The 23,675-nt window shown below is 54.4% G+C and overlaps 1 protein-coding gene across 1 annotated transcript; it reads right to left on the bottom strand.

Annotated features, from left to right (window-relative positions):
- Positions 1-1,533: 1,533 nt before the first annotated feature.
- UNC93A (unc-93 homolog A) lies at positions 1,534-23,479 on the bottom strand. Its single transcript, XM_032408238.1, has 8 exons — positions 23,393-23,479; positions 19,874-20,055; positions 18,671-18,900; positions 16,972-17,097; positions 15,284-15,492; positions 13,223-13,358; positions 11,665-11,796; positions 1,534-1,799 (listed from the first exon to the last, which is right to left on the bottom strand). The coding sequence occupies exons 1-8, from the start codon at positions 23,477-23,479 to the stop codon at positions 1,534-1,536; spliced, it is 1,368 nt and encodes a 455-aa protein (XP_032264129.1).
- Positions 23,480-23,675: the final 196 nt, after the last annotated feature.

Here is a 23,675-nt window from a genome sequence, read left to right as displayed (position 1 = left end):
GGGAGGCCCGGCCCCTCCCTTCAGAAGCAAAGGAGACATGAGGAGGATGCGAGGTGGGCAGAGGGTCCACAGAGGCCGTGGAGGAGCAAGTGAGCCAGCCGGAGGGGAACCACAGGACCAGGCTAACAGACTCAACTCATATTGACTTGCGGGAGCAGGTGAGGGGGGCAGGGTTTGGCTGGAATTTCATGGAGAGACCAAGGAATGGGTGAATAGTTCTTTGAATTATTGATGGATTTTCTTCACTCAACAAACATTCACTAAGTGCCTGCTGGTATTGTATCCCAGACATGGCAGAGCTCAAGGTTCAGTTGAGGGAGATGCTCATACAAAAACTAAATACAACAGAATATAAGTTGCTTAGGCTTGTGAGGACAGTCACATAAGCTGGGTGCATTGGTGTGGAGGGGCAGGAAGGTTCTCAAGGTCGAGGAAGCGTGTGAGCAAAGGTCTGGAGCAGAGTGTCCTGGAGAGAAGCCTGGCAGCCTCCTGTGCGCCCTGGGACTGGAGACACTTGCCTCGTTGAAGGGGGGGGCATGAAAAGGTTTTAGGGAGATGATAGGACTTTGTTAAAGGCCCGGAGGAATGCTGGGCTGGGGTGGAGGCTGGGGTCAGAGGGGGGCTGCCCACAGGGAAGCAGGAGGTGTGGGAATGTGCAGAAGGGCCACCTTCATGGGACACGGATGGAGCAGCCTTGGTGAAGGGCAGGGACCAAGGAGGAAAGATGGCACCTCAGGGTGAAGGGGGAAAAGGGAAACATCCCAGGGCTACCGTCAGAGGCGCCAGAGGGTGCTGAGCTCCAGGGAGAAGGAAGACGTCTCAGAAGGAGGCAGAAGCCAGCATTAGCAGGGGTTACACACGACGAGGATGGGAATAGACTATTGGTGGACGTGGGTCCTGATCGGAAGGTGCACGTGTAACAGGTAACAAATCTGCCCACGGTCCAGGTTTATCGTGTTGTTAGCCTTACGCATTGTAGTTGCAGGCATGCTAACTCACTTATGTGATGACCGTGGTGTGTGTGAGCTAGGTGAGTATTCAGAATAAAAGTATCTGCATGGGAGATACGACCATCATATAGTTGCATTTATTTAGAAACTCATAGTCTGTAAACTTCAAGGGACATAAACTCTCATCTGCTTTGTCACTCACTGACTCTGAGAGGGAGTCAGCTGACTTGCTTGGATGTCAGTTTACCCATTTGTAAAATTAGAGTGTCCGACTCATTATTTTCACAAACAACAACGGTGAGTACAGCAGGTGGGAGCTGTTGGTTCTCCCTAAGCAAGTTGCTGTTGGCTGATGATGCTCTCAACTTCCTTCTTTGTGTCCGACATTAATGGATTCCTTCATGCATACTCTCCATCTCCACTGGTGACATGGTGGACTGAAAACTTGTTAGAATAGGAAAAAATTATACAAAAAAATGGATCTATGTTCTGTCTTCAGGACGGCTAAATACTGCTGACACCGTTGTGAAGAATCAGCTATAAAGCCTGAGGCCCGCCGGTAGAGCTCTCTTGCGACACCCCGTCACATGGCCGTCTCTGCTCCCGCCCCCTCCGCTGGCTTTGTCTGTTCTGAGGCAGCTGGCCTGGCCAGGCTCTTGGCCTCCAGGTACTCCACAGTCCCGTATGCCAGCATGGTCAGACTCAGGACTCCCAGGAGGATGTAGAGTTTGATGTTGACGCACAAGAACGTGCTGTATCCAAATGCAATGACGAACCCCAGCGCTTCCCACAGGCGGTAATTCGCAAAGGCAGCCTCCTTGTTCTTCTCGAACAGAACGCCGTAAAGAGCTGCAGAGGACACACGGCATGAACATGTTGCTGCAAAACCTCAAATGGTTTTTTTCTATTATTGCTGAAAGCAGTGCAGCTTCTCGGCTGACCAATTTTGTCAACAAAGTCAGGAATGTTTCCTTCTTAAAAGGACAGAATTGTTTTCTGTTGGGGATTATGGACGTCTGGAGACATTCGTTAGCAGTGAAGAACCATTATACATACAATTCGGGACTCAGGCAATGTTAGCACTGGACGGAGTTAGTCCAGCCTATCACTCGGGGAGTGAGAACGTGGAAAAGTGAAGCAGAGCTTAGAGGCCTGGCCTGGGTCAGATGAGGCCTGGCCCTTCGCTGGAGTCCAGAAGCAAAGACAAACACAAGCAATCCTAACCCCAGGACCTCAGCCTGTGACTGAATTCAGAAACGGGGCATTTAGAGAAGTGATTAAGGCAAATGAGGTCATTAGAGAGGGCCCTCATCCCACGACTAGCGTCCTTACAAGGAGAGGGGGTCAGGACACAGATGTGCACATAGGGACGGCCATGTGGGGACACAAGGAGAAGACAGCCGTCTACACGCCAAGGAGCGAGGCCTCAGCAGAGGCTAGCCTGCCCACCCCTGGGTCTCGGACCTCCAGCCTCCAGAATCGTAAGACACAAAAATGTCTGTTGTTTAAGCCGCCCATCTGTTGTACTCTGTTGACAGTCCTAGCAGGATAGTACAGTCTGATAAATGCTTTTAGATGAAAGTAAATGATTTTTGCAGGATGGTAAAATATTTGATATACCTCGATGAGAACCAGAAGCTCCCCATCTCCTGAGCTGAGTGAGGTGGCCGATGTGTAGAGGGGGTTAACAGCTAGGAAGCTGAGGCCCAGTGCTGGCCCATCTTGCTCTGTCATCCTGAGCTGCCCGGGCCACCTCCCCTCCCCTCTGGCAGATGGCCTCACCTCTTCACCAAGGACACCTCTCCTTGTGCACTCCATCCACCGTAACCCAGAAAGGGCCCTGCACAGAGGCCCCCCTCTGCTACCGTCCCCTCGGGGACTTCACCCCATCATGGAACCCCTGTCCTGCACCTTCAGCCTGACTCCCTCTCTTACCTCCTTCTCTTCAGTCTAGAAACAAAGCCGGGTCTTTCCCACATGTCACACACGCTGGGTTCAGATCCCTTGTGCCTCTGTCTACACCGCTGTCTGTCTACACCCTACTGCATGGCAGGCACAGCACTGAGTCCTGCAACATGAAAAGGCATGACATCTGCTGTGGAGGAGCCCACAGCCCATTAGTGGATTTGGACTCCGAACGTTTGGATCTCCTCTCCATGTGACCCTCCTGTCTCGCCTGGACTGTTCACTGCCTTGTCTCTCGTCTGCTCCACACTGACCTATTTCCTCCTTTCTTGTCTTACTCTGCTCCGTGTTACTCCCCACATTGCGGCTAGGATGATCTTTGCAAAGTGTAAATATGTCATGTCACTCCCACTCGGGGAAGTCTTCGGCGACCCCGCCCGGCTCTGGGGTAGAACAAGCATCTCCTCATGGGGGCAGGTCCTTCTGTGACCTGACCTTGTCACTCCAGGGCACCGCCTGTCACTGTGGAGCGTGCCCCCTGCTTCGGGCCCACTGACCGTGCTTCTGGGCCTTGTGCCTTTGCATGTGGCAGGCCTGGTGGGAAGTGCCTTTGCCAGACCTCTCCGGTGATGGTCCCCCTGTGGTTCTTCTGTCAGGTTCTCCATGATGCCATCCCACCAAGTGTCTCATTCTTACCCGGAATAATTCCAATGCTCTCATAGTGTCAGCCAAAGCACTTAGTGAATGACCAAGTGGACCAGTGGATGGACAGTGACTTCCTGAAGTCAGTAGGGCGCCAACGGGTGAAACCCCAAGCCCACATCCTGCGGGGTAACTGCAAAGAGAGCTGCCTGTTCGTCTTCTCTCCTTCTAGTTATTACCCAAAAGCCCACCCCGGGATGGAGTCGAGGTAACACGGGACCTGCAGCCGGAGCAGAGCACAGGCCAAGGCGCCGTGTTTGCCCATGAATGAGACAATAGGTAAACAGAAATATGAGTGTGGTCCTGTAGCACGGGGGGCGGGGGAGATGCACAGCAAGCCCTACGTCTGCCCCAGCCTCAGGGGCACCAGCCATGATCTGCACCAGAGACTGTTCTTTCTGGGGCAGCTGGAGTCTGGAAAGTTGTAGGGATTTTGCTAGGACTGCCCGTCCGGCAGGATGGGCAGCTGTGGGAGGGAGAGCCCACGTGGAACGTTCACACACATTCCTTTGCCCGCTCTCATCCTGTTCTTACCCTTTGCCCCTTTCCTCCTCCCTACATTTCTCAGGGGAGGGACGTAGGGAAGAGAAGCCTCTCCGGCACTGGTTTGAGGCCAGCAGCGAGGTCTCCTGCAACCCTGTCTGGAAACGTCACCACTCAGAAGGTTCTTGGATTTGGTTACTCGGCTGTTTGCCTACCATGGGAAGAACTCAGGAGGATGAGGCCATCAGAAAGATATAAGATCAGATATACATCATAAACAATATTCGTGTGCTTGGGAAAACAAGAGGCTGTTTGGAAGGCTCAGAAGAAGGTGCCCTTGTTGTCCGAGGCTGTGAAGTGCCACCTTAATGAAAGCACACCCACAATGAGAGTTTAATAACAAGATCTGGGATTTAGTAACTCCTAAGGTTATTTTAAAGATTTCTTGTCTTTCTACAGATGGCCAACAGATACATGAAAAGATGCCCATCATCAGGAAATGCAAATCAAAACCACGATGAGATACCACCTCACACCTGTCAGAACGGCTAAAATCAATAACACAGGAAACAATAAGTGTTGGCGAGGATGCGGGGAAAGGGGAACCCTGGTGCACTATTGGTGGGAATGCAAGCTGGAGCAGCCACTCTGGAAAACAGTATGGACGTCCTTCAAAAAGTTAAATATAGAACTGCCCTATGATCCAGCAATTGCACTACTGGGTATTTATCCAAATAATACAAAAATACTAATTCAAAGGGGTACAGGCATCCCTATGTTTATACCAACATTATTTACAATAGCCAAATTATAGAAACAGCCCAAATGTCCACTGACTGGTGAATGGATGAAGAAGAGGTGGTGTTTATATACAATAGAATATGATTCAGCCATAAGAAAGAATGAAATGTTGCCATTTTTTTGGGGGGGGTGAGGCAGAGGAGGATGGAGAGAGAGAATCTCAAGCAGGCTCAATACCCAGTGCAGAGCCCCAAGTGGGGCTCGATCTCATAACCCTGAGATCATGACCTGAACCAAAATCAAAAGTTGGATGCTTAGCCAACTGAGCCACCCAGGCTTCCCCAAAATCTTGCCATTTGCAACGACATGGATGGAGCTAGAGAGTATAATGCTAATTGAAATAAGTCAGCTGGAGAAAGACAAATGCCATATAATTTCACATGGAACTTTACAAGCAAACAAATGAGCAAAAGGAAAAAGAGAGACAGAAAGAGAGAGAGAGAGAAACCAAGACACCTTTTAACTATAGAGAACATACTGATGGTGACCAGAGGGGACAAGGGTGGGACGTTGGGTTAAACAAGTGATGAGGATCAAGGAGTACATTTGCGATGAGCACCGGGTGATGTATAGAAATGTTGAATCACTACATTGTACACCTGAAACTAATATAACACTGTACGTTAACTAACTGGAATTCAAATAAAAACGAACTCACTAAATAAAGATCACTTGTCTTTTGTTAGAGGGTGACACTTAAAACTGGATCCAAACGTGAGATGCTAGTGAGGAAGATCCACGTTTGAAACACAATGGCTGCGAGAGGTAGGTGTTTCCATGATCTGTGGCCAACAGGTACAAGGGTGCCCTTAGCAGATATGGAGCAAACACACCCCAATTCCATGAATATTCTAGTAATATGGCAATGCTAATTTTAAAGTAATGTGTTTGATCTATAGTTTGGCAGCTTTAGATTTCAAGATTAAATTTAGATTGTGATGATTATAAATTACCGAGTCGGGCTTTTCAGGAAATTACTCATGATCTGGATCCTATTTTAATCCGAACATAAAGAAAGCAACACATTAATTGTGTCAAATTCCAACAGTTACTTAGGGACATAGTGGGCAGAGGGGAAAGACATTCAAGAGAAAAACAAAGTAGGTAAAATCATATTTCAACAATTCTGAAGTCACTTCACACGTAGACTAGGTTTGAACAGATAAGCAATGTGGCGCGCACAGTGGGAGCCGGGTTTCTCCTTGTCAGAGAGGGAAGTCACGGATCAGCAGGGGGAGGGCCAGAATGAACCCGTGGTGCTGGAGGGGAGTCGGGGACCCCAATGTGGACTCATCCTCACTTGAGGTCCCTACGGCCAGGCAGATGCAGAAATACAGACATGTGCGCATGTGGGTCAGCACGCACACATCCATCTCCCCACTCTGGCCCAGAAGCCTTGTCATCTCAGATGCAATGAGCATGCCCAGCACGCCAATCTTATTTTTTACCGCTGTTATCCAATCAAATGAACCCAGGGTCCGTGGAGAAACGGGTGATGCTAGTGCTGGCACAGGAGATGGATCTGGAATAGTTTGTGGTACTGGGAGGTAGGGAAGTACTAAAACAGAAATAGATGGCTGGAAGAAGGACACAGGTGCCAACAGAAAGATCCCAACGGCCAAAGCTAAAACAGTTAGAGCAACAGAACAAGTAACATCGATTGGACTGTGACCCAAAGGACATAATACACACATGAGCCCATAGTAATGAAGACAAATGGTTGAGTAAATAACTAAATAAACTGGGGAGAAGGGACAAATATTCCCGATGAAGGAATTATACATGATTTTTGTACAGACTCTTCCTCTAGCAGGTGGAGGTTAATTACCTCCCCCTTGATTGTTGGCTAGATGTGGTGACTGGCTCCCCAAAATTGGCTGTGGAAAGGGAAAAGCAGCAACCCTGCTCTGGAGAGGTCTGGCAGTTATCCGGGCTGGCCAGCGATCAAGGTTCACATCGTCAGTGATGGATGTGATGAGAAGAGCACTTCACTCTGGGGTCTTTCTACCCAAAGCCCATAACTCCAGCCTAATCATGAGAAACATCAGACAACCCGAAACTAGGGACATGCTACAATATCTGACCAGTATTCTTCAGGAGTATCAAGGTCATGAACAACAAGGAAGAGAAACTGTCACAGATCAGACCAAGGACATGAGGCAACTCAATGCAGTGGGGACGCTGGGTGGGACCCTGGATGGGACTGCGGGGAGGACCATGGGAGGGATCCTGGGTGGGATCCTGGGTGGGACCCTGGGACACACAAAGTGGGAAAACTGGAGAAAGCCAAATAAATCTAAAGTTTAGTTGAGTCATGTACCAACATTAATTTCTTAGTTTTGACAAACATACCACTGTTTTGCAAGATATTAGCATTAGGGGAAACTAAGAAAATGGTATATGGGAACTCTCTGTACTGTCTTTGCCACTTTTCTGTAAACTCAAATTATTCCAAAATAAAAGGTTTATTTAAAAAGAAAAGAAGCCTTGCTCCCAGCCTCGTCCTCCCCAGGAAGGCACGGGTGGGAGTGACCAGAGGCTGACCCCTGTCTGCGCATGAGGGGTGGACTTGTCATCGGGCAGTCTTGTTTGCTTGGAGAGGACAGGTCAGTGAACTGAGCATGTGACACAGGCAGATTTTCTGTGTGTATCAACCTGAGACAGCCCCTCCGGCGGCTACCAGGGCAAGCGAGCATGTTTAGACCAGATACTCTGAATCTCAAACGCAGCGCCTTGGTGTGCAAGGGTTGCTATGGCAACAGCAGCCCTCTTTGCCGCACTGTCAGAGCGACTGAGCAGACTGGAGCCGGTGGCCCAGATCCGTGGCTCCCAAGGCTGCCGGCGCCCCGAGCCCCGTGGGACCGTGGAGCAGTGGTTCCAGCCCTGCCCCAGGGAGGAGGGCCGGGGCGCGCGGGCATCCGGTCTGCTTCCACGCCAGGTTCTGAACGGAGACGCAAGGGCAGAGAGGGGCTTAAGTTGCACCGAATCCTGTTCGGCCTCATTAATTAGGAAAGGGCGCGGCTCCCCTCACGTGTCCTCCCAAATGAGAGACACACGTTCAGGGAGAATAAGACGACAAATCCAACCTGCTACTTAAAAAAACTAAAATAAGAGAGAGCTGCTCCGGGGGGTGTGGCGGGAGCTACGCAAAATTTGCAGTCTCCGTGAATACAGGGAGCCCGAGGACGCGCCGCGTGGCCGGGAGCCCGGCGCAGTCAGCCCGCAGGGGACTGGGTGATGAAAACATCGCTCCCCGCGAGGATGACTGCGGGCTTCGACTCCAAAGGAAATGCTCAGGTAATGAAAAGAACAATTTCCCCCAACAACCGATGTTTCCTTGAAAAAAGTTACTTTTTGTCGGCACATAAAGACAGAAATAATTCATTTTAAATTAGTACCCTTATTCCAGGGAGTCTTTCTTCAGCCACCCCCTGTGCTCGACTGTCCCAGGTGTTCGCTGGACCTCACCTAACCTCGTCCGCACAATCTCGACAGGGCTCTGCCTGCCAGGCTCTTCTGTCCTTGGCAAGAAAAGGACAGTGAAAACCGTCATCATTCCTGCGTCTCGGGGAGAAAGAAAGCCAAGCATGGTCACAGCAGTCGTCTGAAACATTACTGCATGCGGTATTATGTGACCCCGTACCCCAGTCCCCTGCCTGGCTTTTAATGTGTAAATGCTTTAAAATTGCCCATGAGCTCAGCGGCCTCGGCTAACACCGTGGGAGGCAAGACGGCGCGCGCGTGTCCTCGGGAACACACGGGTCTCACTCCTGCACGCGGAGGCTGAGAGAAGTTCTCTCCCGATGCTCCCCGGGTGACGCGACCTGTCCCTGCTTTACAGTTCTGGACTGCTCAGAAAGCTAAGGTGCTTCCGACTACTGTTCCTCGTGGAATCGGTACTTCTCTGGAGTGACCCTGCTGGTTTCTGTGAACAGTTTCTGTCACCGCTGCAACCACATTCCATCACGGCTCGGAGTCACACACTCGTCAGTCACCTGCTTCGGGAGCTGACGAAAGCCACCTGTGCCCCCGAGGCGGTAGGGAGGCCGGGAAGCCCGGACGCCTGAATCCAGCAGATCGGGTTTGTGCGAAGATGTTTTTCCAACTGTTCTGTGAGCTGGCCACAACGCGGCTCGTGAGGAAGGAGCCACCGCAGGGACACTGAGGCCACCATGGCGGTAGGGGCAGCGGCCAAGCCCCGGGCCTCGTGCTGTTTGCGGACTGGCCTGACCCACTCTCTAGCCCCCACGGGTTTCCCAGCGCGGGGCTGGCCGTGATGTCACGAGGGGAGGAGGCTCTCTTCGGAGCCAAATCCTGGGGCCCCCGGCACCCCCTTCCTGTCCCAGGCTGGAGACGGGCCTGTGGGAAACTCAGGGCTGTCATTCGCAGTCAGCTCCTCAGATGGAAGCCCTCGGTCAGCGGCCTTGCATGCGTGCCACCCACACCCCTGCTTCCTGCCCCCCTCCCAGTGGCAGCCCCGACACCCTCAGCTCGTCTCACCGTGGAGAGCGTGGCCCACGGCCGACACGGGCGCCCCCCAGACACCCCAACCGCTCGGCTGCCGCAGACTCCCACATCAGGCCCCCCGCTCCGGTCGCCGCCGGGGCTCGCCGGCCTCCTGCGGGACCCCTGCTCTGAGCCTCCGGCCACTCACTGCGCACCCGGACCACCGCTGCATGGTGACCTGGGCGTCCCTCCCGCAGGCGGCCCCCCGTGTAGCGGGAGTGCGCCGTCCGTGCACAGCACCCCGTCCAGAAGCCTTGGATCCGGCAGCCCAGCACTGGGCGCCCCTGCTGTCAGGCCAGGCCCTCTGACCCCTGTGCGGCCCCCCGCCCCTCCTCCGCTGGGTCTCTCTCGCTGCCCAGCCCCGTGGGGCCTTGTGTCCCCCACACAGACCCCCATCGCCTGGTTCGACCTCGGGTAGCCTCTGCCCCACATTGTGTCCTGTGTCAGCTCACTGGTGGCATGTTACCACCTCCTGTCCTCCGCTCTGTGGGCGGCTGAGCCTCGGGGCACCAGGCGGCTCCACACGGGCTCACCCCCCCCCCCCCCCTCCCCCGGCCAGCTCCCGAGACTGCCCAACAGGACGGCGGGGCTCTGGGCCTGCACCCACATCCCAGCTCTGCCCTCAGAGCCCGCCCGCACAAGCGCCCCGGCGTCCGCGCTCTGCTCTGCGGCCCCACGCGTGTGGGGGAGAGCGTGCCTGGCTGGCAGGCTCTGTCCGCCGTCCCCAAGCCTGACCGTGTAGCTCGGTAACGCTGCCTGGCACTCCGTGGGGACCCTGCTGACTGCTCTCCCCGTGGTGACAAGGCTCCCTGAGCTTCTTCCTTCCCACTCCCTTCCCTTGGTCCCCCGAAAAAGGGCAGCCCTCCTCCGGGCCAAGGGGGACCCCTCTGTCCTCCTGTCCCCCTCATCCTCGTCCTCAAGTCCTCATTCGGCTCCCCCACCTTGTCCTTTACTGGCCCCGGCCCCCCATCTCCCCTGTCCTCATCGGGGTCCCCGACTCTGCATCTAAAGCAATCATGGTGAGTGGTGAACCCTATAAACAACCACCTCTTAGAGCCGAGTCCCCCAGCAGTGTCCTCTCTCGGCCTCCGCTTGTCTGCCCTTCGTCCCCCCACCCTGGGGACGCTGCCCCGAGGCCACACGCCCCGCCCGCCAGCTGGCCCCGGCGCGTCCTGCCTCGACCCGCTTCCCCAGCCTCCTGCTCTGCACAGTGCCCTCTCGGGTGGCTCTGTTTTTTCTTCCCCAAGTGAACCCGCAGCCCCTTGTCCCCCCATAACCCGATGGAGCTGACCTTGTCGTTTCCCCCCTGGACGCTTTCTGCTGCTTGCACCAACACTGAGCAAAGCTGGACCCCTCCCTAGGCAGCCTGGGCCCCCCTCAGGCCCCCATCCTCTCCGCCTCACCCCCAGCACCCTGGCCCAGCCTGTCCCCTCGGCGTGTCCCATCTGCTGCGGCCAGAACACTTGTGTCCCCCAGATTCATAGGGTGAGCCCTAACCCCATGGTGACAGTGTTAGGAGGTGGGGCCTCTGGGGGACGAGGAGGTCTTACTGCGGAGCCCTTATGAGTTGGATCTGTGTCCTCATGCGCCTGTCCCGCCGAGCACTCCCTTGTCCCTCCCACCACGTGAGGAACAGCAGGAAGACAGCTCTATGAACCAGGAAGCGGCCTCTCGGGACACAGACTCTGCACCGTGGTCTCAGACTTGCAGCTTCCCTCCCGGCACCCCGGCCTCCCCCCGGCCTCCCCCCGGCCCCCCATGGCCTCCCACACTGCAGCCTTGCCTGAGGACAGCCAGCCAGGGCCCCACTCAGGGCTGACCTCCAGACAAGCCCCGGCTGACCGCCCCTCCCGCCCCCAACTCAGTTCCCCAGAAAACTGCACCCCGGTCCCCATGCCCCTTGCTTGGTCGCTGTCACAGTGACCTGCCTGCTCTTCTACTCAGAGGTTACACACCTCTCTCCCCATCGGGGCCGACTGTGCCTAGAAGGCCCCTCCAGCCCCATGGTTCCAGCATCTAGCACGTGGGCCGGGCCACTGCTCAGGGAAGCTCTTCAAACAGAAAGCCACGAGGGGGCCACCATTCTTAGGGAAGAAAGTTGTACCCGCGGCTGACTTCCTTCTTTTGTGTTCTGGGTCTGAATAAACGCTCAAACCCACGTAGGCACCTGGAGCACCCTTGGCCCCCCTGCTTGCCTCCTGCTCTAGGCTTGCTGCCTGGTGCGTCACCTCCCCCGGGGGCCCCGGGATGGCGGGTCCTCCGCCCACCACGTGTCCCCCACGCTGGCCTAGGTAGGGACCCCCGAGAGGAGACTCACCATTGTTCTGTGTCTGCCAGACGGCGTCGGCCACGCCCCAAAGGCCAGAAAACATGAAGAACACAGCCAGCTGGTGGGGGTGAGGTCTCCACAGCAAGAGGGCGATGATGCAAGACAGGTGGGTGACCGCGCCTGTGGGCACAGAGGGCAGAAACCAGCAGGAAGTGAGCGCAGCCCGGGGGAGGCTGGGACCAGGTGACGCTCAGGGAACCGCTTTGTTTGCTTCAACATATAAGTAATCTTTCCTGGAAACATTTCCTGGAAACACCAAACAGCCTTCCTCAATTGGATTCTGACACTGAAAGTGCCAGCAGACCGGCTAGTGTGCCCTTCACAGTCTCTCACTGCAGGGCGCATATGGGGGGGGACCCGCGAGTGTGCCCTTCACAGTCTCTCACTGCAGGGCGCACCTGGCGGGGGGACCCACGAGTGTGCCCTTCACAGTCTCTCACTGCAGGGTGCATATGGGGGAGGACCCACGAGTGTGCCCTTCACAGTCTCTCACGGCAGGGCGCACCTGGCGGGGGGAGACGCTCTGCTCATCTTCGGCCCCTCACCGTCCAGGCAGGGCCGGGGAGACGAGCCCCTGTGCCTTGCGGGGAGTGTCATTGTGCCCCAGCTGAGGAGACCCAAAGGGGCGGAAGGGAGTGCTGGGCTCTCTGTGAGTGCTGGGGGCATGGGGATGTCGCTGGGCTCCCCAGCAGGTGCTGATGTGAACAGAGAGGTGGGCAGAGCCACCAGGCTCCTTCCTCCTGACTTTACCCTGGTGTCAAGAGTTCTGGCCTAGGGGCGCCTGGGTGGCTCAGTCGTTAAGCGTCTGCCTTCGGCTCAGATCATGATCCCGGGGTCCCGGGATCGAGCCCCGCATCGGGCTCCCTGCTCAGCGGGAAGACTGCTTCTCCCTCTCCCACTTCCCCTGCTTGTGTTCCCTCTCTCGCGGTGTCTCTCTTTTGGTCAAATAATAAATAAAATCTTTAAAAAAAAAAAGAGTTCTGGCCTCATGATTCCTGCGGACACTGGGGCGTCTATGACTACAATGTAGCATGGAACAGCTTATGACGTTGCAGAAAAGGGAGCTGCCTACTGCATTCGCCGTGGCTGTGTGGCCTGGGGCATACTTGCCACCCTCCTCCGTTCCCGAATTTCTTCATCTGTAAAGTGGGCAGTGTCCACCCAGGGCGATCGGAAGGATGAAAGGGGAAAACCTATGCAGATGCTGCGGCCCCTGGCGGACGCTGACTAGTGCTTATTGCTTCCCCTCCTCGCTGTGTCCCGGCTGCAGACACAGGAGCCCGGACTGGGCGCCCGGGTCACAGTCTCGTCAGTGCCCTTATTATTCACGCGGTCTCTGCTTCTTCTTTCTCCCCTTCCCAAGAGACACAGAGGGTGAGGCGTGCTTAGAACACAGTCTTGTCCCGCAAGGCGAGGACAGGAAGCCTCCCCGCCTGCCACGCACACTCAACCCACACACCCTGGCTGAGCTGAGCTCGGCCCCCGTCCGCGCCCCGCCGTCCACCCGCCACCATTCCCACCCGCGGGCGCCGTCGGGTCCACCTACCCAGCGCGTAGAGAGCGATTCTGCCCGTGTGCTGGGAGAGACTTCCGTACAGCACAGAGCACAGCGAGTTGGTGGCCGAGAAGCAGATCATCACGTACCCGACAAACTGGATCCCCAGGGCGCAGGTGGTGTAGGACTGCAGGGGGAGCACAGGGGAGGTTACCCGGCCGCGTGTGGTGTGCTGGCGAGTCTGGGACAGGGATCACGGGTGACACGCGTTCTGCGGTGGGACGGCCGACGTGCTGGGCTGGCCCGGACCTTCGCCTAGGCCTCCGCCCCCCCACCTCCGGGGAGGAGAGCACGCCCAAGGTGGGTGGGAACTAACAAGGACAGACACCTGCACACAATTCTCCCCACGCAGCCTTTGCCGTATGTTGTGGGGTTCTTAGGAATTACGCGGGGCCCAGTGGAGCAGCTCCTGGTGGAGTTGGTCATTTCCTATTCTCTCACCAGACAGTTGACAGAGGGTGGGGAGGCATGAACAGGGGGACACAGAGCACTCTCGGGGCAGCAAAGCCTCTCGGTGTGACACCATAATGGTGGACGCGTGTCCTTACGCACGTGTCCGTACCCACAGAACACAAGCACCAGGAGAGACCCCTAACGTGGGCAGTGATGACCTTTCATGGCAGGTTCACAGGTTGGCACAAATGTCCCCGTGGGCAGGATGTTGACAAGGGGAGGCTGCGCAGGTGTGGGGCCGGGCACCTCCTGCCAACTTTGCCATGAACCTGAAGCAGCTCCACAAATAAAATCCTAATAGAAAGGAAGCCGTTGTGAAGAAAATGAACAGGATCTCTGTGCAAACAAGAAGAAAGAGGGGAGCTCCTGCACCAGATGGTGGGGTACCAAGTGGCCCCAGCCTGGACCCGGGACAGCGCCTGCTACCACGGCCCGCGCCCTCACGCCCACACCCACCACTCCTGTCCTCGGGCAGAATCAGGACAGACACACAGACGAGTGGGCTGGACAGGAAGCTCTGCTGCTTTGGGACGGTGGGGGCCGTGGCTGAGGTCACATGCCACGTGGCCAAGAGCAAAGCCCACGGGAGGGGCCGTGGCCAAATGCCAAAGGACTGTTTTGTCATTTTTGTCTTTAGTCTTTGGAACTCCAAGACTCTCCGTCAAGACTGTCCCAGGAGCGGGGGGGACCCGAGAGAATCTAGGACGCACGCATCCTGCATGGAGCGTATGTGTCCTAAAAGATATTTGTGGTTAACCTGAAATTCAGATTTAACTGGGCATCTGGCTAGTTCGGCACGTCTACCTGGGAGGGAGCTGCGGTGGGCACGAAGCTAGAGAAGTTTCCTGGTCAAGGAAGAGCAATCCTCAAGGAGCAGCCTTGGTCCTGGCTCTCCGGCCCGTTGGCACCCCAGCTCCCAACCAGCACTTTCTGGAAAAGGGGGTCTCCACTCTCTACCACCCCCGCCTGAGGCATCCCTCCCATGGCACCCCAGGACGATCTTCAGGACACGAAGCACGTGGGTGGGGAGCTATGGAGGCAAAACCTCCGTGAGCATGCTGCGGCCGCGAGGGATGGTGGTGGACGGTGGCCTCGCATTCCTGCTGTGCCAGCCCCGGGGGACAGGTGTCTCTCCGCTGGCCTGCCCCCAGAGAGGCCTTCCCTATGCACGACGTGGGTAGGCAGGCGTCTAGGGAGAGACAGGGCGACAGTGCCCGAGAGCCAATCCATTTCCAGATTGAAAGGCATAATTTGAAAACTAGCATGGGAAGGAATTCCAGTGTTCCTCGTGGGTTTCATGTTTTTCCCTAAAAGAAGGGCAAAGCGTGAGCTGCAGGCAGGCTTAACACAAGGAAGTGTTACAGGGGATGACTCCCGGAGAGCTTGCACCCTTTCCCTGAAGACACCTCTCCAGTGAGAGCTGGGCCCTGCAGATGAGGCCGAGCTCCGGGGGGACGGGGGCAGTGACCTGGACGCTGAGCTCCTGAAGCAAAGGCTCCGCTCTCCAGCCCCAGCAGCTGCGCCCCCCAGCCGGCCCCAGGGCAGGGGCCCCGAGACGCACGGGTGTTGGGGTGCGCGTCCCGTGCAGTCCTCTCGTACCCTGGTGTAGTCGCCCGCGAGGAAGGCTTGCTCGAATCCGCTGTACAGGGGCAGCAGCCCCAGGAGGCACAGGCGCTTGTCTCGAAGAAGCCTGAGGGTGGACAGCAGGGCGGACCAAAAAGGTAACTTCTCTCCTTCACTTTCCTGCTGAGCATCTTTGATGGGTTCGAGAAACACGGCAATGAGCAGGACCGCCAGGACGCCGCTCCCTGGTGGGAAGACAGGGCCGGTGCTGGGGGCTCACAGGAGCCGGGAGCCACCGGTACTCCTCTCCTTTGGGGCATCGGTTTCAAATCCTGCTTTAAGTGAAGCGAGGCTGCCGAGGCTGAGCAGAGCCTCCGGACCGCACCACACACCCTGCGAGACGCCGGGGCCCTCCGCGCCCCTCACCGCCACTGTTCCCTCGTCCTCACCCTCAGGTAACTGCCAGCAGGAGCCAGTCTCCCTTCTCGGGACCACAAGTCCTACGAGGTTATCATTTGCTGAGCTTTATGTTTATTGTTTCCCCACAACAGGGGGGCTGGGAACTGGGTGCATCCCAAACACAAGGGGTACTGCTCGTTCGAAGACAAGGAACGAAGCAGCTCCTTATCCGTTAAGGTGGGCAATCCCCACGGGGAGCAGCTGAGGGAAAGACCCGTGCGGAGCTGCTTGCCTTCAGAGAGGAAGGGCGTGAGGCGCGCTGTCACACGGGCCACTGGGTCCAGGAACGACCGACTGGGGGTGGTCTCGGCCGGACCAGCCAGGAGGGGGGACAGAGGGGGCTTTCCCTCTCCCCGGGGGTGCGTTTTGAACCACGTGAATGGGCTGACTATGCAAACACACTCCATTCAAGACAACTATTCGCTCCCCCAGAGGGACACCTGTGCCCTCCTAATCCCACGGGTGTGACTGCCCCTCTTTCTGCACCCCTGTGTTATTTGGATCGAGGGCTAGTATTTACTCCTTTTCCTCTTTACCCAGAAGCCCTCTCAGTCCTCCCTGGTTTTAGGATATCCGTGTACCTGTGCCAGGTTCCCGTCTCTGGCAACACTAACGACACTCAGTGTTCTGGGAGCCACAGATCAGCCAAGAGCCTGATGCTTTTCCCGCTTCTCTGAAAGGCAGTGAAAACCCCTCAGAACGGTTTTCAGCCACCATTTCTAGTCCGATAGCTTAGGCCCGTCAACCTCTAAAGAGGACTTGAATTATTTTTTCTCTTTGCTTCATCTCACCAGCCTGATGTGACACCGTGTGGCGGCCGGGCGTTCCTGGGACCACCAGGTTCACAAAGCCAGCCCCTCCCAAGCTGTGGGCAGAGCTGGTGAAGGCACGCAGCGGGGAACCTCATGTGGGGGCTGAGGATGCAGGAAAGGCATTTCCATGGCCTGGGCTGTTCCTTGAGACCAACAATCCCCACCGTTGTAACTTTGGAACAGTATTTTTAATTTGTTAATAAAAATATAAATAAGCACACATGGCCACTGGCTACTGTATTGAACTTTGCAAAAGAAAAACGATTCTATCATCACAGGAAACTGTTAGATAGCCCTGTTCTGCTGTATTTGATTTCATATGAAGAATACCTAAGTACAACCCCGCTGAACACATTTTGCAGGAATACTTACACTTTGAGAAGATACTGTTTTTCAACACAGGAAAGAGTTAAGTTTGCTTTCCTTGGGGCTCCGCCCTCTGTGAGCACGTACCCGTGTAGATGCCCAGCAGGGTGTAGACGAGCGTCTGCGAGGGACGCTGGGTGCTGTTGGTGGACGCCGCGGCCATCAGGCAGTCACTGGCCCCACAAGACAGGAGCTGCTCCTCTGGGATGGCCTCTGTGCCATCGGAAGCAAAAAGGTGACATGAGAACACAGGAAACGGATAGGACCAGGGGCATGAGGAGTGAATCGCATGGCTAACAGGAGCCTGGACACCCCACAGGCAAGAGTCACGATAGGTCGAAGTCAGGGGATGTGGGCTTGTGTGACCAAGTACCTCAAAACACACTTCCTCTTGGGCACACATCTGTAGGCGTGATTTTAGACACGAGACAAATGAGCCATAAATGCTGGCTGCTTGTTGTATGACTTTCTGGACATAAGGAAAATGCTCACCGTTTCCAAACTAATCAAGAAGAAATAAGGTACATTAGCATTAGAATAGGCGTCAGAAAGCCTGGGGTCTCTTTCAGATTCATCTGTAGCCATTCCGTGACCTTGAGCAGGTCCTTTCCTACCTCTTCTGAGTGTTAGTTTCCCTATCTGCTAAAAGAATAAAATGTGTACCATCAACGACTCTCAGACCACGTCAGAGTCTCTGGAGAGAGGGGGGAGATGTCACGGGAGAAAGAACAGTTGTCATAATAGAAATCTCATCACATAGAACTTGGCTGGTGATGTCTGCAGCACAGACAATGAGAGGCAGGTTGGAGGGAGGCGGAGAAGCCTTGCAGGGCTCTTGGGATGCCTCACTCCTCAGAGTCTGTGTCTGGAGATCGCTTGGAGAATTAAGCTCACTTGCCTGAATGTCTTTAAAAGTAAAGCTGTTCACTCCATTTCGCACCAGTCGTGTTGTAGAGACTGAACCTTAATCCCAGTTTCTGTTGTATTATTGCTGACCTTGATAAGCAATATTGAGTAAAAATGGGTATCCATCCACCCGATGGTTTCCTTTCTTCAGACGTGAGAAACAGGAGAAAGAGGATTTTGGAGTTTCCCAAAGGTGGGACTTCATAGGGGATGGCAGGATGGAGGACCAGGACAGAGAGATAGGGATAATCCTGGTAAGAGTCAGGAGTTAAGACCTTCCCCCTCGTCTCACCCCATGAATAAAGGTTGCCTGTGAGAATTGGAGAGATTTATTTCCTCTGCCCTTGGTTTAAATCCTCAGACATCAAAGGGTGCAGACATTAAACAGATACACACTTTACAGCCATGTCTGGGCAAGGTCAGGTAAAGACGTGAGTTAAGACATCAGCCATCAGATGTTGAAATCAGTTAAGGGACAACTGGTCTTATGTGGAACATTTAAGACACTGGACAGTGGATCAGTTCAGTGGGACAATAAATCAGTTGAGCCTGTTCTTGGTCTAAAAGGATAGTGATAGCTCCATGAACCCGAGTTCCACTGTCAGTGACCCTCCATTTCCCCCGGGCACTGCTCTGCAAGTGCTCCGCCTGCCCCGGGGAGGGCAGGGTCCGAATTGCTGGGGCACTTGTGGACAAGACAGACCCTCAGACCTGCACAGACTGTCCTGGAGAACAGGTGGGAACCAGGAGAGGCCGGGGCACAGGCAGCTGAGAACCACGTCTTTAGGTAGTTCACCTGCCCGAGTCATGGAATAAAGATGTGTGTGGATGGGATGGGGGCCCCTCTCAGGGGCCATCACTGAGCCCTATTCCCTTTTACCTTGGGTAGGCATCTGGCCAAACACCAGGGATGAGATCAGGTTGCCCCACACACCGGATGACTGGAATATGAGAAAGAAGATGCCAAAATACTGATTCACCACATCTCTGCCAACTTTTCCCACCTTCTCTGCTTGTGTGTTTCCCATGATGGTGAGGTACGTGCATTGAGCGGACCACAGCGGGGCTGCTCCAAGGCCCAGCAGTATGGAGGTGGGAATCAAGGTGTACCTGTAAAATAAAACACAGACAATGCCTCTTCTTCCTCCGTTCTTCCCTGCTTCTGTGGAGAAGGAGGCTCCATGCCTAGTGCATCATAAGCATTATTATGTTGATGGATTCACCATCCGTCAGACTCAGATAAATGACTAAACCCAGTGCCCTTTCTGGTTCAGGTTCATTAGCAAGAGAGAAATTCACTGCCAGTGAACTTCTTTGTGTTTGAAAGCAACTACAATGAGCTGAGATTACAAGTAAGGCTGGGTGGTTTTTGAGTATTTCTAACAGCTGTACGTTTAAAATGATTTATTCATTTTTGAAACATTGATTGATTGATTCACCCTCTCCATTGAGGACTCTGTATGAAAACTCTACGGCAGTAATAAAAAGAAGAATATGAAGTCACCATAATCATTATGTCCTGGATGATAACGGGCATCCCTCCAAAGAGATGTTTGACAGGTGTGTTCTTGGGAATAAGAGCGAGGGGCCGGTGCTCTTACAGCGTGGTCCCGGAGGATCCCTCTCAATCAGGGAGTAAGCAGGGCTCAGGCTGGGGCCCCTGCACCAGCTCCAGCCCTGCCATGTTCACTTTCTGTGGTGGGATGAAGGTATGGTGGGACCAATGGGTCCATTGGTCACATTCTGCTAAATCCCCTGAAATTCACCCTGGATATCTTAGGGTCTAGCTCTCATTGCTGGGGCCACAAAAGTGCCCTGGTGCAGGGAGGGAAGCTCAAGGCCCACAACAGACTTGAGGGAAGGTCATGGCTGGGAACTGGTGGGAGGAGATGGGCCCAGCAAAAGGGACAGAGACATCTTGATGAGAAAAAAATGGGAAGAAAACCTCCACATTATCCTGTCCAGGAGCAGAGAGGAATTTCAGGAAGCAGCACTCATGTTAAAGTGGATGCAGTGGGGTGTCATCGGGCAGCTGAACCTGAGGCCTGACCCAGAAGCAGGGCGGGAGCTGTGTGGGCTGTACCAGCTGGCGTAGAAGTTGCCCAGGGAGAAGGCCACGTAGCAGCACATGGAGATGACGATGGTCCACTTGCAGCCAAACTTCTTAATCAGGAGCGGCGGGAGGAACATGGAGGACAGGAGCATCCCGCCATACAGCGTGCTGAGTGCCGTCACCCCCAGGCCTTCCTCACTGTACAGGCTGCTCTGTGGGGGACAAAACCACCCGGGTCAGAGGGGCCGGTGGCCAAGGGGAAAGAGCTCTAGGTCAGCGCTAGTTTCCTGAGACCACCAGCAATAGGCTTTCCCTGGTGGGCGGCCCCCTCCCAGCTGACAGGTGCAGTGTGGGGGGAAACCAGCACAGTCCCAACAGAGAGTCAGCTGCTGCTAGAGACTAGGGAGGGGAAACCCGAGGCCCTCGGTGCTGGGGTCATGGTGGGGCAGAGGGCCTCATGCCCTCTGTGGCATCTGCTCCCGTCAATAGAACAGCTTTGCATTCCTCCCCTTTAAGGCTGAGAAATGGGTGTGATTTTCCCCATGGAAGAGATAAAGATGGGGACATTGTCTCCTTGTAGATTCATATGCACAGCTAGATAGTTAGATGATCTGGAAGCTGGTACTTTAATGCCTGGACTGTTCACATTCCTTCCTAGCTGGTCCCCCTTCTGACAAGACAATGTCCTGAGGCAAGGTACCCTGCACAGGGCAGGTGCAGCCCCCTGGCACTTCCTCACTGTCATTCTGTCTACTGTGGACCCCAAACCCTTGGGCTGAGTTCTGGCTCTGCATAGCACCCACCACTCCAAGATTCTCTCTTCTTTCTCTCTTCCTTTCCTGCCCCACCCCTCGACGTGCTCTGACCTTCCTTGTCCTCACTTTTCAAAGGGTTCCCATTCTTCAAGTGTAGATCAAGCATCTCCAAGGGCTCCAGGATAACGTCATCCACAGAGACCGCTGCTTTGATCCTATGCTAGAATTTCACCTGACCTCTAGCAATACCACCTGGTGACCCGCGACGTCACCCCAGCTGACAACGATCCCCCAACATGGGCAATATTCTGTTCTTTCCAAATGTCTCCCGATGCCTTGCCCAAAGCGGGTACATAACTGTATTTGTGGATTATTTGAAACTGAAAGTAACCACAGCTAGTCATGAAAATTCTGAAATCTGGTTGGAAGATGGAAATTGAGCACTCTGCTCTGACTTAGGGGTTATCTGGAAATTTCCGCTTACGACTCTGGTTGCTAGGAGTGTGGAGTGAGAGAGTTGGTTCAGCCTGAGCCTTTTGTTTCCTTAATACAAACGTATGAAATTCTCCTGTGTTACTGAGCTTGGCTCCTCGTATGTTCATGAGAAGCATACAGCACTTCTGTGCACTAGAATTTCTCCTCCACACACAGTGCTGCTGCAAATCAGCAAGGTATGTTGGTCACTTATAATGAAATCTGACTGCAAACCACTGAAAAGGAAGACAGATTTCAGTAGCCAAAGTGGGAATCAAATTTTAAAAGCAAATTTCTTTTCTACGTGAATGCCGGTGTTCAAACACCTGCGTCTGCATGTGTTAGAAGAGCAGACCTGCAGAATACTGTATGCGGATGAGTACGTGTGCGTGTGTGAAATTTGAATTATGCAAGACCTGCTCACATAAGCAAGTAGGACATTCACTTAAGTCACCCAACAAATACATCCTTAAGCACTTACCAGGAGAGGCTCCGTGCACTGCTCTAGCGAAACCAAAGGAAATTACAACAGCCACTGCCCTCCAGGAGTGCATAGTGGACAGGAGCTGACGGGGGTCAGTAACACCAACGAACAGGCCATTGCAACTGGGCCTGAGTCCTGCAAGGGAAGCTAGCCCAGTGCAGTCAGGAAGACCTTCTAGAAGGAGTGAAGACCAAATGAGATCTGGAGGATGAGGGGGTAACCTGAGGAGGGGGGGGAGGTGTGGGAGGCAGGAGATGTGGGGGATGAGTTTGCATGGGCCTCGTCCTGAGCTGAGAGGCAGCAGGGAACATTTAGCTGCTTTGTCCAGAGCCGTGAAGCTCTGCTGGGAAGATGAGGCTGGGCAGCCTGCCAGACTACACCGTGAGGAGTCCCGGCTCAGTCCTGGGGAGTAGGATCGGATCTTTAAGGCCATGGAGAGCCTGGGAAGGTAGGTAAGCTGGAGATTAGCATGCACCGCTGACTTTCATGCACAGAGTTATCCATTGATTGCCTCCTGTGTGTTGAGGACTGTCTTAGTCAGGGGGACATGGTCACAGAGTAGTGACCATCCTCCCGGCATCAGGGACTCACGGGCTTACTGCAGAGCCTGCTACAGCACTAGGGGAGTACACACAAGTGTGCCCCATCCAGACTTTGGTTCCAGGGAGCAGGGAAGGGGGAGAAGGGGGGGCATCCAAGTGGAGATCTGAATGACTAGTAGGAGACCGTTAGCCACAGGAGTGAGAGGGCCGCAGCAGGGGGACGCTTGTAGGTGGGCGCCCGGGTCCAGGGGTGAGTTCGGATCAGGGCTGGGACCCTGGAGACACCTGGGACCATCTGTACCACCCCCTGGAGGCCTGAGAATGAAGCTGAGCAGATGAAAGCCAAAGGGACAGGCAGGTGCCCCCAACATCGTGGGGACACAGCCATGCCTAAGGTCACTTCTGTCCATGTCATTGCATTCTTTTGCTTAGGCCAGTCCTGACTGATGGAGACAGTCCTAGTTAAACCATGTTTACATATTCTGGATCAGCAAGCAAGGAAACATGTTGGGTCAGGTCTAGGAAAGAAGGCAGAGAAGTGGGCGGGGGGGGGATTGCCCCACGCCAGAGTTGGAGGTCTGGTTCCCTAACATCTCAGGTCTTCCAAGGAAGAAGGGGCCTCAGCAACAATTGTGGGTGCTTCTATTCCCAGGAGCCCAGGCAGACTGGGGAGGACCTGGGTGTGTGGGGGGCGGGGGGGAGGGGGGAGTCGTCTGCTCTCCCTGGATGGCTGCCCCTATGCCAAATACATTTCAAAGAAAAAAAAAAAAGTAACTATCTGGGGACATATATAGCAAATCTACTCCCAGGCACATGTGACCCCTGCCACAGCTGTTTAGAGAGGCCCGAGGAGGAAAGAGTACCATAGGGGTCAAACTTATAGAGACCACTTTGTCCAAATTCACTGTATTGCTTAAAGAGGCTTAGAATCTATATAATTTAGTGAAACTTGATAAATTCACGTTACTACCCCAACCACAAAGCCAAAGTCCTGAAACCATAGAATTCACCATGATTCATCCTGAGTCTCTAACTATCCAAAGGTGAAGAATGTCTTATCACATCACTAAGTCAACCCATACCCCTTGTCCAAGGGTCAAGCACACGCTCTCTGCTGTGCAATCCTGCTGGCGGGGTGAGGCTGTGTGTTGCAAGCTCGCATATAGAAACCACTGTTTGAGAAGATTTGGGGGTGAACTGATTAATCAGAAATTCCACGTTCCTCGTCTTCTGTGACCATGGGGATTCTTGAAGGCCAAGAGACAGACGTTCACGCACAAGTGTTCTCACTTACCTGCAGACTCTGCAGACCTCCATAGGCTGTAAAGAGAAGCAGAAATCCAAAAGAAACCACAAGGACATTCTTCAGGCTTCTTTCCATCATGCCGATGAAAGGTGTCAACCATCAGTGGACACGTAGAGTCGTAGTTCCCTTAAAGAAACCAGTCGGGGCACAGGAAGAGCAGTCTGTACCAAGAAGTCCCCTTCTCTCTCTCCTCTGTGTGAGAGGCACGCAGCTCATTAAGGCCCCTGTGCGTTAATGGACTTGGTTATCACTGACGCCAGGAAGCACCATG

The sequence above is a fragment of the Phoca vitulina genome, unplaced genomic scaffold, assembly GCF_004348235.1.
Source record: "Phoca vitulina isolate PV1807 unplaced genomic scaffold, GSC_HSeal_1.0 scaffold9, whole genome shotgun sequence".
Classification (NCBI taxonomy): domain Eukaryota; kingdom Metazoa; phylum Chordata; class Mammalia; order Carnivora; family Phocidae; genus Phoca; species Phoca vitulina.
Note: the sequence above shows the minus strand (reverse complement) of the source record. Positions and strands in the feature narration are given on the sequence as shown.